The sequence below is a fragment of the Lactuca serriola genome, chromosome 8 (assembly GCF_051521515.1).
Source record: "Lactuca serriola cultivar US96UC23 chromosome 8, Lser_US96UC23_V15, whole genome shotgun sequence".
NCBI classification, from domain to species: domain Eukaryota; kingdom Viridiplantae; phylum Streptophyta; class Magnoliopsida; order Asterales; family Asteraceae; genus Lactuca; species Lactuca serriola.
Window position 1 is genome coordinate 31,309,143 of NC_136415.1, and position 18,598 is coordinate 31,327,740.

The 18,598-nt window shown below is 35.4% G+C and overlaps 3 protein-coding genes across 4 annotated transcripts; all 3 read right to left on the bottom strand.

Annotated features, from left to right (window-relative positions):
• Positions 1–3,822: 3,822 nt before the first annotated feature.
• On the bottom strand, positions 3,823–5,100 carry ATX1 (homolog of anti-oxidant 1). 2 transcript variants are annotated; one of them, XM_079016701.1, is made up of 3 exons: positions 4,944–5,100; positions 4,235–4,310; positions 3,823–4,143 (listed from the first exon to the last, which is right to left on the bottom strand). In XM_079016701.1, the coding sequence occupies exons 1-3, from the start codon at positions 4,950–4,952 to the stop codon at positions 3,998–4,000; spliced, it is 231 nt and encodes a 76-aa protein (XP_078872827.1). In that variant the 5' UTR covers positions 4,953–5,100; the 3' UTR covers positions 3,823–3,997. The 2 variants fall into 2 exon arrangements, with proteins under 2 accessions (XP_078872827.1, XP_078872826.1); XM_079016700.1 differs by lacking the exon at positions 4,944–5,100 and having other exon boundaries at positions 4,235–4,330.
• A 3,885-nt stretch (positions 5,101–8,985) lies between these two features.
• LOC145066760 (uncharacterized) lies at positions 8,986–12,970 on the bottom strand. Its single transcript, XM_079014033.1, has 4 exons — positions 12,601–12,970; positions 11,770–12,478; positions 11,056–11,107; positions 8,986–10,490 (listed from the first exon to the last, which is right to left on the bottom strand). The coding sequence occupies exons 1-4, from the start codon at positions 12,872–12,874 to the stop codon at positions 9,135–9,137; spliced, it is 2,391 nt and encodes a 796-aa protein (XP_078870159.1). The 5' UTR covers positions 12,875–12,970; the 3' UTR covers positions 8,986–9,134.
• Positions 12,971–15,624: 2,654 nt separating this feature from the next.
• On the bottom strand, positions 15,625–18,051 carry LOC145066761 (uncharacterized). The gene has a single exon (XM_079014034.1). It carries the CDS (start codon positions 18,049–18,051, stop codon positions 15,625–15,627), a length of 2,427 nt encoding a protein of 808 aa, XP_078870160.1.
• Positions 18,052–18,598: the final 547 nt, after the last annotated feature.

Consider the following 18,598-nt stretch of genomic DNA (forward strand, 5'->3'; position numbering starts at 1 on the left):
CATCCACCCCAGAACGTTTCCGTCGTTCCGGTTTTGGGGTGTGACAGTTTTGGTGCAAGAAAAATGGCTGCCCTCGCTGCCTTTTTATAGGTGCGCGCCCTCGGTCATACGTTGGGCGTACAGCAACACTACGCGGGGCGTAGTTCGGATAAGGGTGCCACCTCGGACCAGTTGTCTCGCATTCGTCGGAAGGATAAGGCCGGAGGGTACGCTGGGCGTACCGAACTCGGACGCTGGGCGTAATGCGAAGCGAGGCGTGTCCGAATCCGAAGCGTTCACTGATCTGCGATGGACGGCCCACAACGCGCCACGTCATCAAATCATTATCAGCCTTCGCAAATTTGATCATAAACTTTAAAAACTCGTAACTTTCGCGTACAACCTCCGTTTTCGACGTTCTTTATATCCATGCGAAGGTGGAACGTACTCTACAACTTTCGTTTAGACTTCGTCAGCTAATTTTGGCTCGATTTTAAATTTTATATTATTAACAGGCCGGGACAGGATTGGTCCGTTAAATCCTCATAACTTCTTCATCTGACATCCGTTTTCGCCCATCTTGTTCTCGTTACGCTACTCTTAACGAGATCTTCGATTCTCGTTCAGGTCGTGTCGGCTAAAAATCGCTCGATTTAATATTCGAGTTTCAGGCTGTACACTGCTAATCCGAAACTTCGAAAAATCATAACTTCTTTATACGAAGTCAGATTTGGGCGTTCTTTTTATTGATGTTCTTAGTTTAACATATTCTACGACTTTAGTTTAGAGCTCTAAGGCTAAATCTCGCTCTATCGTAAATTCACTATTTACGCTTCCCGATGCCGTGCCGGTTCCGACGCGAAACTTCGACGGGTCATAACTTCTTCGTTATAACTCGGATTTCGGCGTTCTTTATATGTACAGAAACCTTGTGACATATTCTACAACTTGGTTAAGATTATTTATTCTAAATAATCTTTTTGTCGAAAAGTCGTTTTCGACCCCTATTGCCTCTAAATTGAGTAGCACGGATCTGCGGGCGTTACAATTTAAGTGGGTTAGATCTGATCCCACATTGGCTGGGAAGGAGAACCAAGCATTCCTTATAAGGGGTGTGGATACCTTCCCTATCACAACGCGTTTTAAAGTCGTGAGGGCAGCAGATCCCATAAGAACTCTGCAGTTAAGCGTGCTCGGGCGGGAGTAGTACCAGGATGGGTGACCCCCTGAGAAGTCCTCGTGTCGAGTGGCCCAAAGCGGACAATATTGTGATACGTGCCAGAGGGGGGTGTTACAAATGGTATCAGAGCCAGGGCACGGGTTGATGTGTTCGACGGGGATGTCGAACCCTATAATGGGGGGTGAAAGTGGGTTAGATCTGATCCCACATTGGCTGGGAAGGAGAACTAAACATTCCTTATAAGGGGTGTGGATACCTTCCCTATCACAACACGTTTTAAAGTCGTGGGGGCAGCAGATCCCATAAGAACACTGCAGTTAAGCGTGCTCGGGTGGGGGGTGTTACATTGCTTCCAAAGCAACTAATGACAGCCCAACCCTAATCTCGTTTAATATATAGAATCGTAAGTGTCCACTTGGATTATCCTAGGCTGAATTTCTTGTAACCCAGGTATAGGGTAGAAATATCAGTTCGGAACGTGATATCATGATCTAAGCTGGTATCCAGATCTCTACCATAAACCCTAAATTTCTCTACACATGAAAGTACACAAAGTTTCCTAGGAATGCTTTGTAGCATTGATTATACAGAGTTGGAGTGGGAAAATTGTTCGGATGCATACGAGGTCAATTCACAAAGGGTGGTCATGGAGCGGACAATATTGTGATACGTGCCAGAGGGGGGTGTTACATTGCTTCCAAAGCAACTAATGACGGCCAACCCTAATCTCGTTTAATATATAGAATCGTAAGTGTCCACTTGGATTATCCTAAGCTGAATTTCTTGTAACCCAGGTATAGGGTAGAAATATTAGTTCGGAACGTGATATCATGATCCAAGTTGGTATCCAGATCTCTACCATAAACCCTAAATTTCTCTACACATGAAAGTACACAAAGTTTCCTAGGAATGCTTTGTAGCATTGATTATACAGAGTTGGAGTGGGAAAATTGTTCGGATGCATACGAGGTCAATTCACAAAGGGTGGTCATGGAGTACCGACTATAATGCTAAAAGCATTAGTGTTAAACGATCTATGGTTTTGGCATGCTTTCTTTGGCATGGCAAGGTCACTTGACTTGAATGTACTATATGCGTCACCGATATTCAATGGAATTTTGTAGGGAAATCACATGACTTCCCATATGTTGTGAATGTAAATGAATACAAGTTTATGTATTACCTTGGAGATGGATATATCCATAGTATGTTACTGTCAAATCATATACAAATATCCATAAGAAATAACAATATATAAAACACTCGATACGCGCAAATGATAGGGGAAAAATAAATAATATATTGATTGCTTGTTTCATTTTGCATAATATGGTATTCGAAGATAAGAAGGGTCGGACTATATGTATGTATAACCTGAATGATGTATTTCATCCACTTGTATAAATACAAGTTGGTAGCTTGGAATACGACACAAGAATTTTGTAGATATAAAACTCAAAAACGCACAGCAATCTTCGTTAAGATTTGAGGGATCACATTTATGTGAGGAAAAATAACCAAGACGATGAGGACGAGTCAGTTTCCAATGTTTACGTTTTAATGTAATTTTTAATATTAGCGTAACATTTTTTTTATCGTTTTTAGGTTATTAATGTAATTCTTATTTTCCATTTAGTAATGTAATTTTTATCTTGTTCAATGATAAATTTCCTATTTTAAAAAAATAAAGGTTGTGTTGTTATTAAAATTATGTAATTACAAAATTATCTTGTTTAAAAAAAGGTTGTGTTTTTTATTAACATTATGTAATTAAAAAATTATCCTGTTTTAAAGAAAAGGTTTTCTTTTTATTAAAATTATGTAATTAAAATAAATAAAAAAAATAAATTATATAGATGATGTGGAGTGATAAGTATTTCCTATGTGAATAAAGACTAGTACCAAAGGGTTTCTAGCCTAACGGTATCAGGTGTTGTCCTACCTTCTTGAAGTTGAGGGTTCAAATTTCGTCCGTGTTGTTGGTCACCCGGTTCACCTTCTTTAGGTCTCCAATAATGCCGAGACTCTAGTCATTTTTCACAATCCTCCTTGAGTATGGAGGGGTGTCATTTATAAATTTTACCTATGTATTGTTGAGGAGCCTATATTAGCAACTGTCCATTAGTTATTCTAGTGGTATATTTGTTTCCTTATTTTTTTGCCCAATACAAATATGCACAAGAGTATTAATAGGAATCATGGGATGGCTTTTCCATCTTCTAAGTTCTAACCATCTATCTTGTTCATCAGGCATCTTCGTCTTCTACACGTCTTTTTTTCGCACTCTCAATAATTATCTGCCAAAACGGTAGTGTTACTTTCCTTTTAGTCATACAAAAGATCCCTAAATTTTGATGTTAAATGACACTAAGATCCTGAATCCAACACCTTAACATATTTATTGATAACAATTGATGAAGATGATCTATCCTTTTGTGTGTTTTCTTTCTTCACTTTGACTTTGAGGTCTTTGATCAAATATTCAAATGTTCAAATTCCTTGGGTCATTTGTTTTGGATATATTAGAATGTTCCCTTAGGCCCTAGTGGCCTCTGCCAATTGGTGTATATGACATGAAGTTCCCAAATCCAACATCCAACATTATTGATTAATAAAATTTTCAATTAAATTTAAACACATAGAGACTAAAGATGAAACCAAGCTTTTTATCTGAGATATCACAACACAAGAATTATGCTGTGCATTTATTCTCAAGTTCAAAATACCAAATGTTATAGTGACATAATAGTTTCAGCTTTACATTAATTAGAACAAACACAAATAAAAACAAACTACAGAATGTAATATCAAGTTCCAGAATCCATTACTACTTGTAGATTAAGCAACAGCAGATGCTGCTTCAACTGGCCAGAACTCGGTTTTCTTCCCTGTCTTGGAAACAGTCTGTAGAACTGCATCTGGCTGCACATTACCCTTCACTGTCACCTTTTGTTGCTCAAGATCAATGTCAAAAGTTTCCACCCCTGAATTATAATTTTATAACAAAAATTAGTAAGTTATTTTGGAATCTTGAGTTATAAATTTCAAATCTTGATTGTTTTTTATGGAACAAACCTTCCATTTTGCCAAGAACCCTCTTCACAGCCCCAACACAGCCACCACATGACATGCCAACCTTAAGAACAACAGTCTGCATTCCCATTAAAACAGATTTGTAAGTTGTTTGTTAAAGAAATTGTAAACATAATACAAAAATCATTTTATTTAACAATGTAAAAGATCATTTGAGCTGTTTAAAACCAATTGGCAAAAAGATGGGTTGCTTCTAATCGACATATGTATGATTGTTTAACCAAATGACAAAATGATCAACTTAAGTTTGACAGGGATCAAGTTTGAGGATGACAGTTTACAACCAAAGGTCAATTTTGAATGATATTATCATGATCATAAGTCTGTGAGACTTGTTCTATTGGAAAGCTCCAAAAACAACATAAATAAAGATCCAGAAATTAGCATCTAATTGTTCTACAAAAACAATTCTAATAATAATAATAGCAAGATTATTTCTACCTGATTCCATGAAAATTGAATAATAATCCAACTCTAAACCTCGATAACATAGACACAAATTTAAGAGTGGTTTAAGACCGATCGAAACAAAAGTTAACCTTGATCATAATAGAAACCCATATATACAAGAACAAATCAAATCAAAACGATCGGAGCATGACGTGATAATAAAAAACATCAAAGGAACATGGATAAAACTAGCTCAATCGCGTAACCCTAATAATATCATTGACAATAAAATTAAATATACCTGAGACATGGTTGGATGAATTTGAAAGAAATCTGAGAAAAGGATTTGACTTTGAAAAGGGATAAACAGATTGATTCGAGGGTATGGGTGAAATGAAGGGAAGGGTGGTGGATGATATTTAAATAGAGAAAGGGGAAACACGTTTTGGATGGGTGTTGGGGGTTTGGTGACGGTGGTTAGTCGTCAGCCATCACGACCGTTTCGTTGACTTACGGTTTCCGTTCCGTTGGACGAAAGTTTCAACCTTCTAGATTATATTTAATTACTACAAAACTGCACAAATGGTCCATATGGTTATGGTTAGCTGAAAATTGATACTTTCATCCAAAAAGGTTTGGACTGATATCAGAATCCAAACTTTTCATGTTGTTGCGAGTTTGATCTGATTTGCTTTGAACTTTTTTATAAAAACGATTTTACCTTTGTTTTTTTTGCATTTTTAGTTATTTATTTATTTAAATATTTTTTTGATTAAAAAAAATTAAAAGAATCAAATCTCTCTCTCTCTCTCTCTCTCTCTCTCTCTCTCTCTCTCTCTCTCTCTCTCTCTCTCTCTCTCTCTCTCTCTCTCTCTCTCTCTCTCTCTCTCTCTCCTTTTGAAGAAAATATATCTCATATGGGTATCTTTCCAATCTCATTTTCATTTGGGTTTTTCTAAATCATAACTCAATGGAAATCATTTGTGAGTTTTTTTTTCAAGGGTAACTTAAGAATCAGATTCCTAAATACGAATCAAAAACTAAAATCGTGTGTTTTTGTGTTTTTGGAAATCAATTTAAGAGTGTGTGTGCGTGTTCTAAAATTTCTGAAAATCGATTCTTGGGTGTTCATCCCTCATCTTTATCTGGAAATCGATTTTATGTAATTAGATCTATGCTTCGATGGTTGTTTACAGGAATAAAAAAGATGAAAGAAAGTTGGATGACTAAATATAAAGAGGAGGAGGGGTTTCAGATCAACAGATCTGAAGAAGGTTTTCAGACTTAACTAGTGCACATCCGTTCTTGTTTGAGGAGGAGATCGGAGACATGAGCTCACGACTGAAAACTATCGTCGGAGAGATGAGGTAGAAAAGCGAATTTCGATTCAGGGTTTTGTCCTCCATCGTTTCGTCTTCAGATCACCGTGTTTGTGTTTAGATGAAGAACCCACAAACTCGATCTGATTTCATCTTCATGATTTCGTTTTCTTCTTTCTCCCTTATTCGATATGCCCTCTATTTCGTCTTCAGATACCATGGTACTGGAGGGTGTGGTTGGGGTGGGTTTTTCGATGACAGTGAAAATTAAGCCACAGATGGTGAAGATGAACTAAGAAGGGGGTGGTGCTGTAAACTGATCCTAACAGTGATGAAGAACACAAACAAATATGAAAACAGATGGAGAAGATGAACATATCTGAAAACAGATGGAGAATACTAACCTTAGATATGATTTCTCATTCTCTTTTCTCCAGTGGCGTAGCCACATTAGTACAAGGGTGGGCCTTGGCCCACCCAAATAAATTTGAGTTATATATATATATATATATATATATATATATATATATATATATATATATATATATTAAAAATTTCAAATTATAAACAAATATAATATCTTTTGTTGCATATATTGTTACATTTTGTTATTATTTGAAGTATTTTACTACCGTTAATATTTTATAAATTATTTGGCCTACCCTAAAACAAAATTTTGGCTACGCCACTACTTTTCTCCATCTCCATTGAGAATTGAAGTGTTTAACATTTTGTTTTAGGTGTTTTTTCGTTCTTAGTGTTTTTTTTTTGTTCATGTGGACAATTTTCAGGAAGAAGAAGATGGGTATTTGGAGAGAGAGAGAGAGATTTTATTTTTTTAAATCTGAAAATCAGAAAAAATAATTAAGAAAAAAACAAGAAAATCATATTAACAGGGGCTAAATTCGTTATTTAAAAAAAATCAGAATAGATTGGACTAAAGAAACAACAAAATGAAAATTTTAGACCTCTGGTGATAGTCCAAACCCTTTTTTTTTTTTTTTTTTTAACTAAAATAACAATTTTAATCAAACCACAAGGGCCATTTATGCAGTTTTGTCCTTAATTAATTTGTTATTAATGTATTGATTTGATTTATGATAATATGATCCATCATACAAGCAACAACTTTTTATGTTTTTTATTTTAATATAGGATGCCGGCTACATGAAAAATACCGTTAATGTGCATGAAAAAAGAAAAAAAAAACTATCCACAACAGAATCTATATTTTTAAAATATAACCCAAAACTTTTAGTTTTCACTGCACCATTTTTTTTTAATATACTTTAGATTGTAATAAGACCCCAATTGAATAGTAAAATTTCATATTTTCCAAAAACAAAATTAAATATATTGCTATATCTATGTGATAATAATAAAAAAAACATTGAAAATGATATATCAGTAAACCATTGCTAAGGACATATTAGTCACTTTAACATAATTCTATATTTTTCAATCTCAAAACAAAACAAATCTAGGACGGCTTTCGTCTTTACGATGTTTAAGAATTAAGATACTAATTTATTGTTCTTGATTCTATAAAAAAAATAACTTTGTACCATTGGATTACATGCAGAATGTCCTAATTTTTTGTATTGGAAGAATTATATTAGACTGTGTTATCCTAATTTAAGTTTAAAGGTTTTATTTCTATCTTTATAATTTTTAAAAGGACAATTGCAAACTTATCAGTAAAAGTTATAAAAATTCTAACAATAGTTATTAATTTTGTGGGGTAGTTGCCCTGCCCTAATGTTTGTCTGCCTAAGCCAGTCCACGTAGACATCATCCGTGGACAAAAACGTAACATAAAAACTAATTATCTTACCACATGTTCATTATAAATAAAATAAAAAAGTCACATTGTTATGAATACATTTTTATATATTATCCAAAAAAAGAGGACTTCTGTTAAAAAGAAACTGTGGGAAAGACTACCAAATCTACCTAACCGTGAGATGGTAGTTGGGATCTAATGAAAATAAAACTTCAACACATACCTTGTACTACGAATGTAGTACACATGTACTTCCCTTTACAAATACCAAACGGTTTGAACTTTGAAGTTTTTCTAACTAATCATTTTACTTGTTTAGTTATATATATCGCGTAGTCATGTGTTCTACGAATTTTAATAAACATTTTTTATGTTATTTATATTTATAACATAATGTTTAAACAAAAGAGGGAAGAGAGAACATTTAAAACTGTATTTGGAACAATAAAAAACAGCTAAGAAAACGAATACATACTTATGATATATTTGAAAATTAAAAGATTATTGGACGTGTTTCTTTTGTCCTAAAAATGTGGAGTTAAGTTTATTTGATAAGGCTTCCATCATGAAATTGTTGTTTTTGATGATACGTAATGCTTTCTATTCACAACTCTTTAAGAAATTTAAGTGACCGAAATAAAGAGGAACATTTAAAGTTATGTTACTTGTGCTACTAGCTTATCTAACCTTTGAACTGACATTGAATTGTTGATTTTCCAATTCTGCTAGTTGATCTAGCAATTTGGCCCTTCAAGGTTACTTGGTTCTATGACTTGATCTAGCATTGAGCTTTTACTTGGCCGATTTAAGGCTTTTTTTTTTTTTTTGACATATATCTTGGTGTTTTTCCTCATTGAAGATGAAGGGTTTTGTATCTTTATTTCAAGTGATTTGTAACCCTTTTTGATTGTTGATTAATAATATAAGTCGTATGTTTCTCCTTGTGATATGCACCATCTCGCGAATGGTGCAACCATGTAAAATGCTCGTGTCTCCTAAGTTGTTGTTATTATTATTATTATTATTATTATTATTATTATTATTATTATTATTGTTATCGTTATTGTCATGTACATTTGCTATGCCTTGGCATGTGTTGCTCTCACTATTACTAATTTTATCGTTTTTTTCATATTCTAGTGTGTTATATGTTTTGTTGTTGGGTTTTAACACTTGTTTATGAGACTAAGTGCTTAGATTGCTAAAGTAATAATATGAATTTGACATAAGACCCCAACAGCAACAACACAACCATAAACTATCTTATAGAAACTAAGTATACAACAATGAGATATAAATACACAAGTAATCAAGATGATCGTAGATTCTGATCACATGGTGGAAACAACCTTGCCCCACTATTATTCATCCTAGTATCTGTATAAAGGTGTCACCCCTCAAAGGAACTCAATGACTTAATGATGGATTCATATACCTTAATACCCTCTAAAAACACATTATCCTCCAAATACTCATTATGATCATGAAGCAAAATTTGGGTATTCTTCATAGGCGAAAATCCAAAAGTCGGGATCCCAAGTTGCCTCATATATCTAGCATCAGTAGTAGAAGACAAAATCTCAGGCTTTTCAAGCACCCCACCACATGCTTCAACAGCATCCTTAAAAACATTCCACCATGGATTCGAATCATTAGTTGCAGTCATCAAAGGTCTCCCCATATAATCTCTCAATGGTCCTTTCTCCACAATATGATAACTCATATTCCTTGTTTTAGGTGCCCATTCTTCAGCAATCCGTTTCTTCAAAAGATCCGGATCCACAGTTGGTGGCAACCTCACATCATAACCCACTTCCGCCTCAGATGGTTGCATGTTCATCACAAAGTTTCCATTTTTAGAAGGAGTTCCCGCTTTTAAATAAACCGGATTTGCAGAAACAACCTCGGAGTTTGCTAAAACCCCGGTTTTCACCAAATCAAACTGATTCTCTCTAAATTTTGACACGACCTCGATGCTCTTCATCAAATTCTCCATTGCAGTGTCATCAAACATCTTTGATCCATGTCCTGGTTTTCCAATAGCCTTGATAACAAGATTCCATGGAGATCTATCAGCATAAAACACGCGATATTTATTGGTAGTTGAAGCTTGTCCTTCATCTAGAAAGAACCCTACGTTCATTTCTTTAAACTCTTTTGATTCCACAAACTTTTGCATCCCATCAAACCCACCGATTTCCTCATCAGGGACATAACATATATGAAGTGTTCTAATGGGTTTGAACTCAGGGTCTCTTTTTATGATGTTTCTGAGAGCTTCTAGGTATTGGATAGCAATACATTTATCATCTTGGGCACCTCGAGCAAAGATTTTTCCATCATCGGTTTTGATAGCAGAGAAAGGTGGGTGGACCCACTTTGAGGGTTCAGCAGGGACTGAATCAAGGTGGGAGTTGAAGAGGATGGATGGGAGATTAGGGTTTGAGCCTAAGAAAGTGACAAGAAGGAGAGGTTTTTGTGGTGTGGTTAGGTAGAGGGTTTTGGTTATGAGGTTGGGGATGGATTTGGCTAAGACATTGAGGAAGGAAACTGCAGTGGAGTAGTCTGGGTTTGGGTGAGCTGTTTTTATTCTCAAGTATTGTTGGAAACGGGTGATGGATGTTTCAGCGGTTTCAGGTGTTTGTTGTGTTGTTAGTGGGAGGAGAGAGATGAAGATGAGTGCACATGTTGATAGGAGGAAGAAGCTCTGGTTGTGCCAAATTGGTTTGACCATGGCCGGCTTTGTCTGGGAGACATAGAGTCAATATGAACTTTTGCACATTTAAAACTTAAAAGATTGATTTTGTATTGAGTTCAGTTAATCAATTTGTATTGGGTTAAAAATATGGTTGTAACATGTAAAAAATCTGGTTTTGGCATTTTAACAAACACATAGCGGGCAAAAAGAAAGGTTCTTGATTTGTTATTCTAAGGTGCTTGCTTGAAAAGTGAAAACCAATTCAGAAAACATGATTCTTGGAGATCCAAACTGAAATTATGATGAACTTCGTTGAAAATCAATAAAATTGCACAAAGAAACAGGAGATGTCATTATATACGAGGATCAGTTGTAATGAACTCAACGAGCAAATTTGAACATCAGAAAACCAGTTAATTAAGAGTCGGTAATGTTTTCATTAAGTGTGGTCAACTTACAAAAAAAAAAAATAATAATAATAATAATTTTTACAAGTGCTTCACTTCTTACTATCCCTTTTGATTGATTGATTGTCAAAATTCATTGTCTACTTAAATAAGAAACTAACAATGATTGGGGGAAACTCACCTCAGATAAGTGGTCTCCGCCAAACAAGGATCCGTTTCTGGAAAGAGATCACCGGAGCAGATGCAGATTGAGGGCCACTGGGCCAGTTCAGCAAAAGTGATATCAGTCGACTATTTTGTAGAACCCTAAAAACGTTGTCGAGTAAAATTCATTACCTGATCGGAGAGCTGAGTAGAGCAGGGCTAAGTCGAGAAGGGGTGGCGCCGGAGATCGGAGAGTTGCGGCGATGGCTAGAGAGTAGATAGTAGAAGATGGGAGATGGAGAAGAAATTGTAATTGAGGCGTTTCTGTGAATCGTATCAGGAAACAAGAAAGAGAAACGGTAATAAGTTTGAGCCTTTGAGGGTATAATAGTCATTTGATCTTTAAAAGGTATATATTCTTTCCGCACACAAGATCATTATTCCAGAATTTTTGGGTTTCTTATTATGCTTATGCGGTTCCTTTCCTTTTTCCATCGAATGTCAACTTTTATTTGTGTTTTGATGGATTCTCAAAGAAATCTTTTTTGAATCCTCATCTAATATTTCAATACAAAATCTATCATCATACTATACGATTTTATTATGGTTTTATGTTCTAATTGTATATATACACCTCGTGATTAGTTGATTATCAGTGATATAATGTTATCTTTCAAAGCAAAGACAATGGTTTAAAAGAGAGAGTTGCATTTAAAAACGCATTTCTTATTTTTATTTATTTGTGATTGTTACATATATTGCATTAAAATCCGGACTAGAACCGTTCTCCAGAATCCAACACTGGAATCGCATTCCGACTAACGAATCGGGAAACAGGGCAATCAGTAGCAAATATATCCGACGTCAAGTACTTGGGTTTGTCACCCATTACTGGCATATTCGCACTAACCTTAATCTTACTCTCATAATTTCTCCTATAAGTTTGCCCTAAAACCCCATCCACTTCATCACCTAGATTAAAAAACCTAAACCCTAAATCCAAATGAGCGAAACAATCATCATCTGTGATATTATAACCATGAACTCTTGATTCTTCCGCACTGATCGGCACCACGGTGGCTGTAATCCTGAAACTGTTCTCTACTTCAATTGCAATACCATTAGTCGGGCTTGTTCTAGAGATCTGTAGAGATGAATTACGATAAATCCAGTTTTTCCCTTCAATGGATAGAGGAGTATTGTCGAAAAATATAAAAAGATGTTCTTCGTTATCATCCCATGTCGACGTTCTCTTGGCTCCGACAAGGAGTTTGTGATCGTCAAACAATATTCCAATGGATTGCACCCATGTGAAGTCACGAGTGAGTTTAGGGTTTCGTTTTCCGATGAAGTGACCATTGATGTGAAGGTTGGTGTCGGATACAAGACAGAAGTCTTGATCTTTACGACCATGGAAGTAGAATGTGACACCATCTCCTCCTACAAATCGTGGGTCTTGACACACAGCTCCCGGCATGTTGCAACCTTAATTAATATGTACGAAGTAGTAATAAACTGATGAAGTTAATATATGTATTGGATTGAAACTTAACTTATTTATTAATCTCTTTGTGAAATGATAACATCTGTAATTAAAAACAACTTACTACAAACTGGCTTGCAGGAAACACAATCCATGAAACAGTTGTTTGAGCAGTCGACTGGACAAGAGTGCCACAGATTGAAGCATGGCGGGAAAAAAGGAAGAAGGCATCTCACTCTTTTCGGTAAACCTGGTATCAAAGGTTTCGGAGTTGGTTCCCAGTTTGAATGAGCCGACATATCCATTGAATGTTGCTGCCCTGCCACCGGAGATTCAAAGGTCAAAGAGATGATCAGCAACAAAGGAAGCCAAAGCTGCAATGAACTCATCATTTTCATGGTAGAAATTAACTATGGATCGAAAAACCAGTAAGCTTTGTTAAGTTGCTATGTTTGTGTGATTGCTTGTGCATTTGGGTCTGAGGGCCGTTTTATAATCGAACAACCATCGGTTAAAGCAGGAGGAGGTTTATAAAATGGTTGGTTTTCATGTGTTTGACGCCATTAGTGGTATGAAAAAAAAAAAAACCTTTAAGGGTGTATAAGGTACCTTCTTCGTCGTTGCAGATCATTACATATGGTATTTTACATGTGTTTATATTTTTGTAACCGAACCTATCTTAAAAAGAATCTATTAGTGATTGAAAGCACTCTCTTTGGTAGAGATGCAAATTTGACCTGCAGATTCGGGTATCCGCGGGTACCCGACCCTAACGGGGCGGGGATTACCCGCATTAACAGGTAACGGGGTGGGTATGGGCTTATATTTTGCACCCGAAGCGGGGGCGGGGCGGACACGGTTACAATACTGTTCGCCCGTTTAAAACCCGATTATATATATATATATATATATATATATATATATATATATATATATATATATATATATATATATATATATATATATATCCCTATCTAATAAAAGAATAGTTTTATTCTCATTTTGTCATTTGTCATCATATTATATCTCCTAATTGATACATGACATTTGTAAACCTATTAATTCTCCATTTCAAATTTTAAATTTTAAATTTCTCATTCTAATTATATTAAATTAATAACATTAAAATAAAAATTAAAATAAACTTAATACACATTATAAAGTGATATAATTTCATATATTTATTTAAATCAATGATTAAAATTTATATAATTAAAAAAATCTCTTAATTAATAATTTATTTAAAATAATTGATTAATAATTTTTAGTTTTATTTTACAAGTTTAATTAATTGTATAACGGTGGTTCCCACGGGTTATAAACTAGTATATATATATATATATATATATATATATATATATATATATATATATATATATATATATATATATATATATATATATATATATAGGGAAGAGTTATATGGAAAATGAATGATTAGAGCAACATATATTTGAACCAATGAAAACATGACAAAACATCACTTCCACAATAAGTTCCACAATACATTACTTGTGAAGAAAGAAATGGACACGTGTCATTTGATTATTGGTTCCGGTAGATGTTGTTCTAGTTATTTGTTTTCCATAGAACTCAATCCTATATATATATATATATATATATATATATATATATATATATATATATATATATATATATATATAGAAGTAGGTTCAATGGAAAATGAACAATTAGGGCAACATATGCTGGAACCAATGATCAAGTGACACGTGTCCATTTCTTTATTCATAAGCAATCTACTTTGAAAGTTATTTATGTAGTTATTCCAAAATGATGTGTTGTCATGCTTTCATTGGTTCCAACATATATTGCCCTAATTGTTTATTTTCCATATAACTCTTCCCTATATATATATATATATATATATATATATATATATATATATATATATATATATATATATATATATATATATATATATACTAGCCGTTTACCCGCGCTAAGCGCCGGGCGGCAAAAAGTTTCTTTCGGAAGATAGTTTTAATAGTTTCCTTTAGACGTGAGTTATTCATTGCGGCCATTTGGTAGACTATTATGTGTCGAATAGGTCATTTCAACATATAGTTTCTTGCTAGGTGTATACTCATACAATACGATAAAAGTTGAGTCTACATCTCAAATAATTCATCTGATAGTTCATACTTGATTTTAACAATATATAAATAACAACAATCTGCAACCATATAGTTTTGTACATTTATAACATGTCCAATATATAACCTACACCAATCTGCAATCATGTTGCTTCATCTGCTAGCCCTGCATTAAACATCAAATAAGCATCTAAGATACATATTTGAAGAAATTGTATAATAATAAGTTGTTGATTGTACCTTGTTAATCACATAACACTTCTTTGTACACAACGTTTGATGTGTAGATTCCATCATTATGAAACGTTTTTTCCGGCTTTACTAATACCTTGGTATTGACACGTGATATTCCTCTGGACAACGCCACATAAAGCTGGCCATGTGAGAATACCGATTCTGGTAGATAAACACCTACATTTGGAATTGTTTGTCCTTGAGCTTTATTGATTGTCATAGAGAAACTAAGCTGAATTGGAAACTGCTTTCTTTTAAGTTTGAATGGGAACATCTCATTGTCAGACGGACATAGAGGAATTCTTGGTAAAAACACTCTTTTTCCAGCATGTTGGCCAATCGCTATCTCTGCATCAATGACATTTTGTTGGAAAGCTCGACATATCAATCTGGTGCCATTACATAACCCATTTGAAGGATCGATATTTCGCAAAAGTATTACAGGGCACCCAGTTTTTAACCGAAGATAATGAGGGGGTACACCACTAACATTTAGCGAGTTCAAATACTCCATCGGATATAAGTTATTTTTGTCATCTTCCGCTTCATCAAAACTATAGTAAACTTTTTGCTCGCCAGAAAATCGTTCGATCAACTTATTATTAATCTCATCAACACTTTCATTTTTAGTTGACAGTATCGCCCTCGAAATGATAAATTTTGAGTCGGCGCCGTTGGATTCCAAAGAAGGAAATATTGCATCAATCAGAGCGTCCACTGATTTAGTTTTATCAGTGTACCGAATGGACATGTTATCAGGTATACGAATATAGGACTCGTCCAATGTTTCCTCCTTTCCATCACCGACTCGTAATAAAAAAATCAGAAAACCATGGGTCATTTACCGCTCTCATGTTGATACTTAATCGAAGCCTTTTAACTGAAGCCCATAGAGGTGACATTCGTAAGCTAGAGTCGACAATTTGTGCTCGAGTGCCACGTCTCACGACCGGTAACACTTGTCTAAAGTCACCTCCCATAACCATTATCTTTCCACCGAAAGGGAGCTTCTCATCTGTGATGTCTTGCATTGTGCGATCAACTGCTTCTACTGCCTGCCTCTTAGCCATTGCTGCTTCATCCCATATGATTACCTTTGCCTCGCGAAGTACCTGAGCCTTCCCACTTTGTTTAGTGATCTTGCACATCGAGTTATTATCAAGATTGAGCGGAATTCCAAATCGTGAATGAGTTGTTCTCCCTCCTGGCATGTTGTTAGCCGCAACACCTGACGTGGCAGTTGCAAGTGCAATAAGACCATGAGCACGAATATTAGCCAACAAAGCTTTGTACAAAAATGTCTTTCCAGTTCCACCGGGACCATCTATGAAGAAGACACCCGAAATATTTTGATCCACATGCCTCATTATCTCATCATATGCAAACTTCTGGTCTGGATTGAGAGAGTCTCGCGCATGTAAGTCTTCATATTCCACATTTATAGAGTATTCTTCTTGCACCTCACGATAGCCTCTTGATTGTAAATCGATGTGTGCACTGACCTTTGGAAGGTCGTAATCACTAAGCTTTTTACTCATAGATTCTAGGAAGACTCTAATGTCGATGAGGACCATATTTTGCACTCGCTCGGCGCATCCATATTGTTTCCTGTAATCTTCAGAAAGAGAATCATAGTGGTCGTCCCATAACTTGCGAACATTTCCTGGTTCACAAAAAATCAGCATCGTCGCAAATAACCTTCTAAGTGCGCTGGGAAATTGAAATAAGGAAGCCTCTTCAAGACACTGTGATAAATTATCATCCGTCTCTATTAAACCTCTTTCGAGAGCTGCTTTTCGAAATGTAGGGTGTAATACACCATTGGCTGTGTATAAATCTTCAAAGCAGGTAGGCCCGGTGATATGACATAAAAGCAGGCGTAGGTAGTATCTCTCTCCTTCAGCTGGATTAGCATAAACAAGTCGACCCACCATTGATTTATGTGCGCGGGTCCTCCAACAATGGTTGCCCCGATTCCATGTAAAATGTTTTGGAAAATCCTTATACAAATATTCTCTCGCTTTGGAATCTTCTTTATTCTTCTTGAAAAATGCCGTCAACATTGAATCTTTTTCTTTCTCTCTATCAACAATGTCTTCCATTCTGTCAACGTCTTTGAACCTAACCAACTGTTGATTCGGGAGATGTATTTGCAACGCCAGCACACAAGGGTGGATTTTTGATAGAGGAAAGCTAAAAACTCGCCATAATGCCTCGGGAGGGGACACATAACATGCGTCTTGAAACTTTTTTATCTCATTAATAACAACATTTTCTTGGTCTTTATCAATATGGATAACTTGTTTGTCATGGCCCTTATAAACATATTTGAAGAGGTACTTCACAGACTTTATACTCGAACAAACCTCAACGTTGATATGACAATTAAACATCATTAACAACTTCGGGTTGTATGGAGCCACCCATCTGTTATCCAATGATGTATTTCTTACAGTAACCTCAATTCCATTATTTCTCCTTCTATATAATGGATATGAGTCCTCTCCTTGTGATGTCTTTTCATTGAATTGCCTAGGATATCTGAAACGACATATTTTTGGCACACCCTGCATACACAGACTTTTTTCTCGTAAGCTACCACAGGGACCGTGCATCATGTGACTTTTGACAAGATCATGCATTTCAGGAAACCTTATTGGGTCGGGAATTTCCGCACACACAAGTTTATCATAATCGTCTGGATTATTCATCTTATATCCAGGGGTCATTATTAAGAGGAAATGTGCATGTGGCAATCCACGCTTTTGAAACTCTATCACATACACATATGACCCCACCACACCGATTATATGTCTCTGCAATAATTGTACCTTGAGATCCTCTAACTTAGCATGAAAAACTCTTGCAACAAGGTCCGGTCGATCTTGAGCTGACTGTCCAGGCAATAACTCATCATCGATTTCTTTCCATTTTGGGTTGCAAGTCATTGTAAGAAATATATCAGGCCTCCCATCATCTTGAACTAAAGCCATGGCATCCAGAAATCTTCGGCGCATGTCACGTGGACCTCCAATGAAACTTGCAGGTAACACAACTCTCTGTCCAACCCTACTTGGTTGAGCCTCACCGACATTAAAACAATCAACAATGCCCTGGTATAAATCAACTCTAATTTTGGTTTGGTTCTTTTCAACAAAAACCAAACGTGTAGTCTCAATCTTTATATAGGTATCTACTGCAAACTGCTGGAACAATCTCCCTCCCATCAAAATCACATTATCATTCGACCGTATCTGGAACTTGTAACAATAGTACTCCCGCATACTTACAGTGTTTCTGCCTTTTTTTTGAAGTAGATCCTGTGATATCATAATTTATGTGAAAAATATAAATTTAATATCCAAATATTTAAGGCAATACGTGTTACATGTTTTAAATATGTAAAAGAATGTTAAAGGCGTACCTTCTGAACCTTCATCATTGTCTTCATTGTCACTAATAATTTCATCCATGGCCACCCCATATCTTGGTATTTTAGGATGCCATCCAGACTCACCATTAGGAAAGAATAAAGGATACGACAAAGGATCATAACAACCAAAGTGAGGTTGAATTTCAGTACTATAGTTAGACCTCCCGTAGACAATAATACTTCTTTTATATGCAGTGATGTTGTCATTTCCTTCAACCCAAATACCAGCAACCTATGCAAAGGTGTAGTTCAATATGGTGATTAATATGATATGTATAACAATAAATATGAGACATTTAATTTTAAAATGAATAAAGTTAAATGTTACTATTCACACCTCA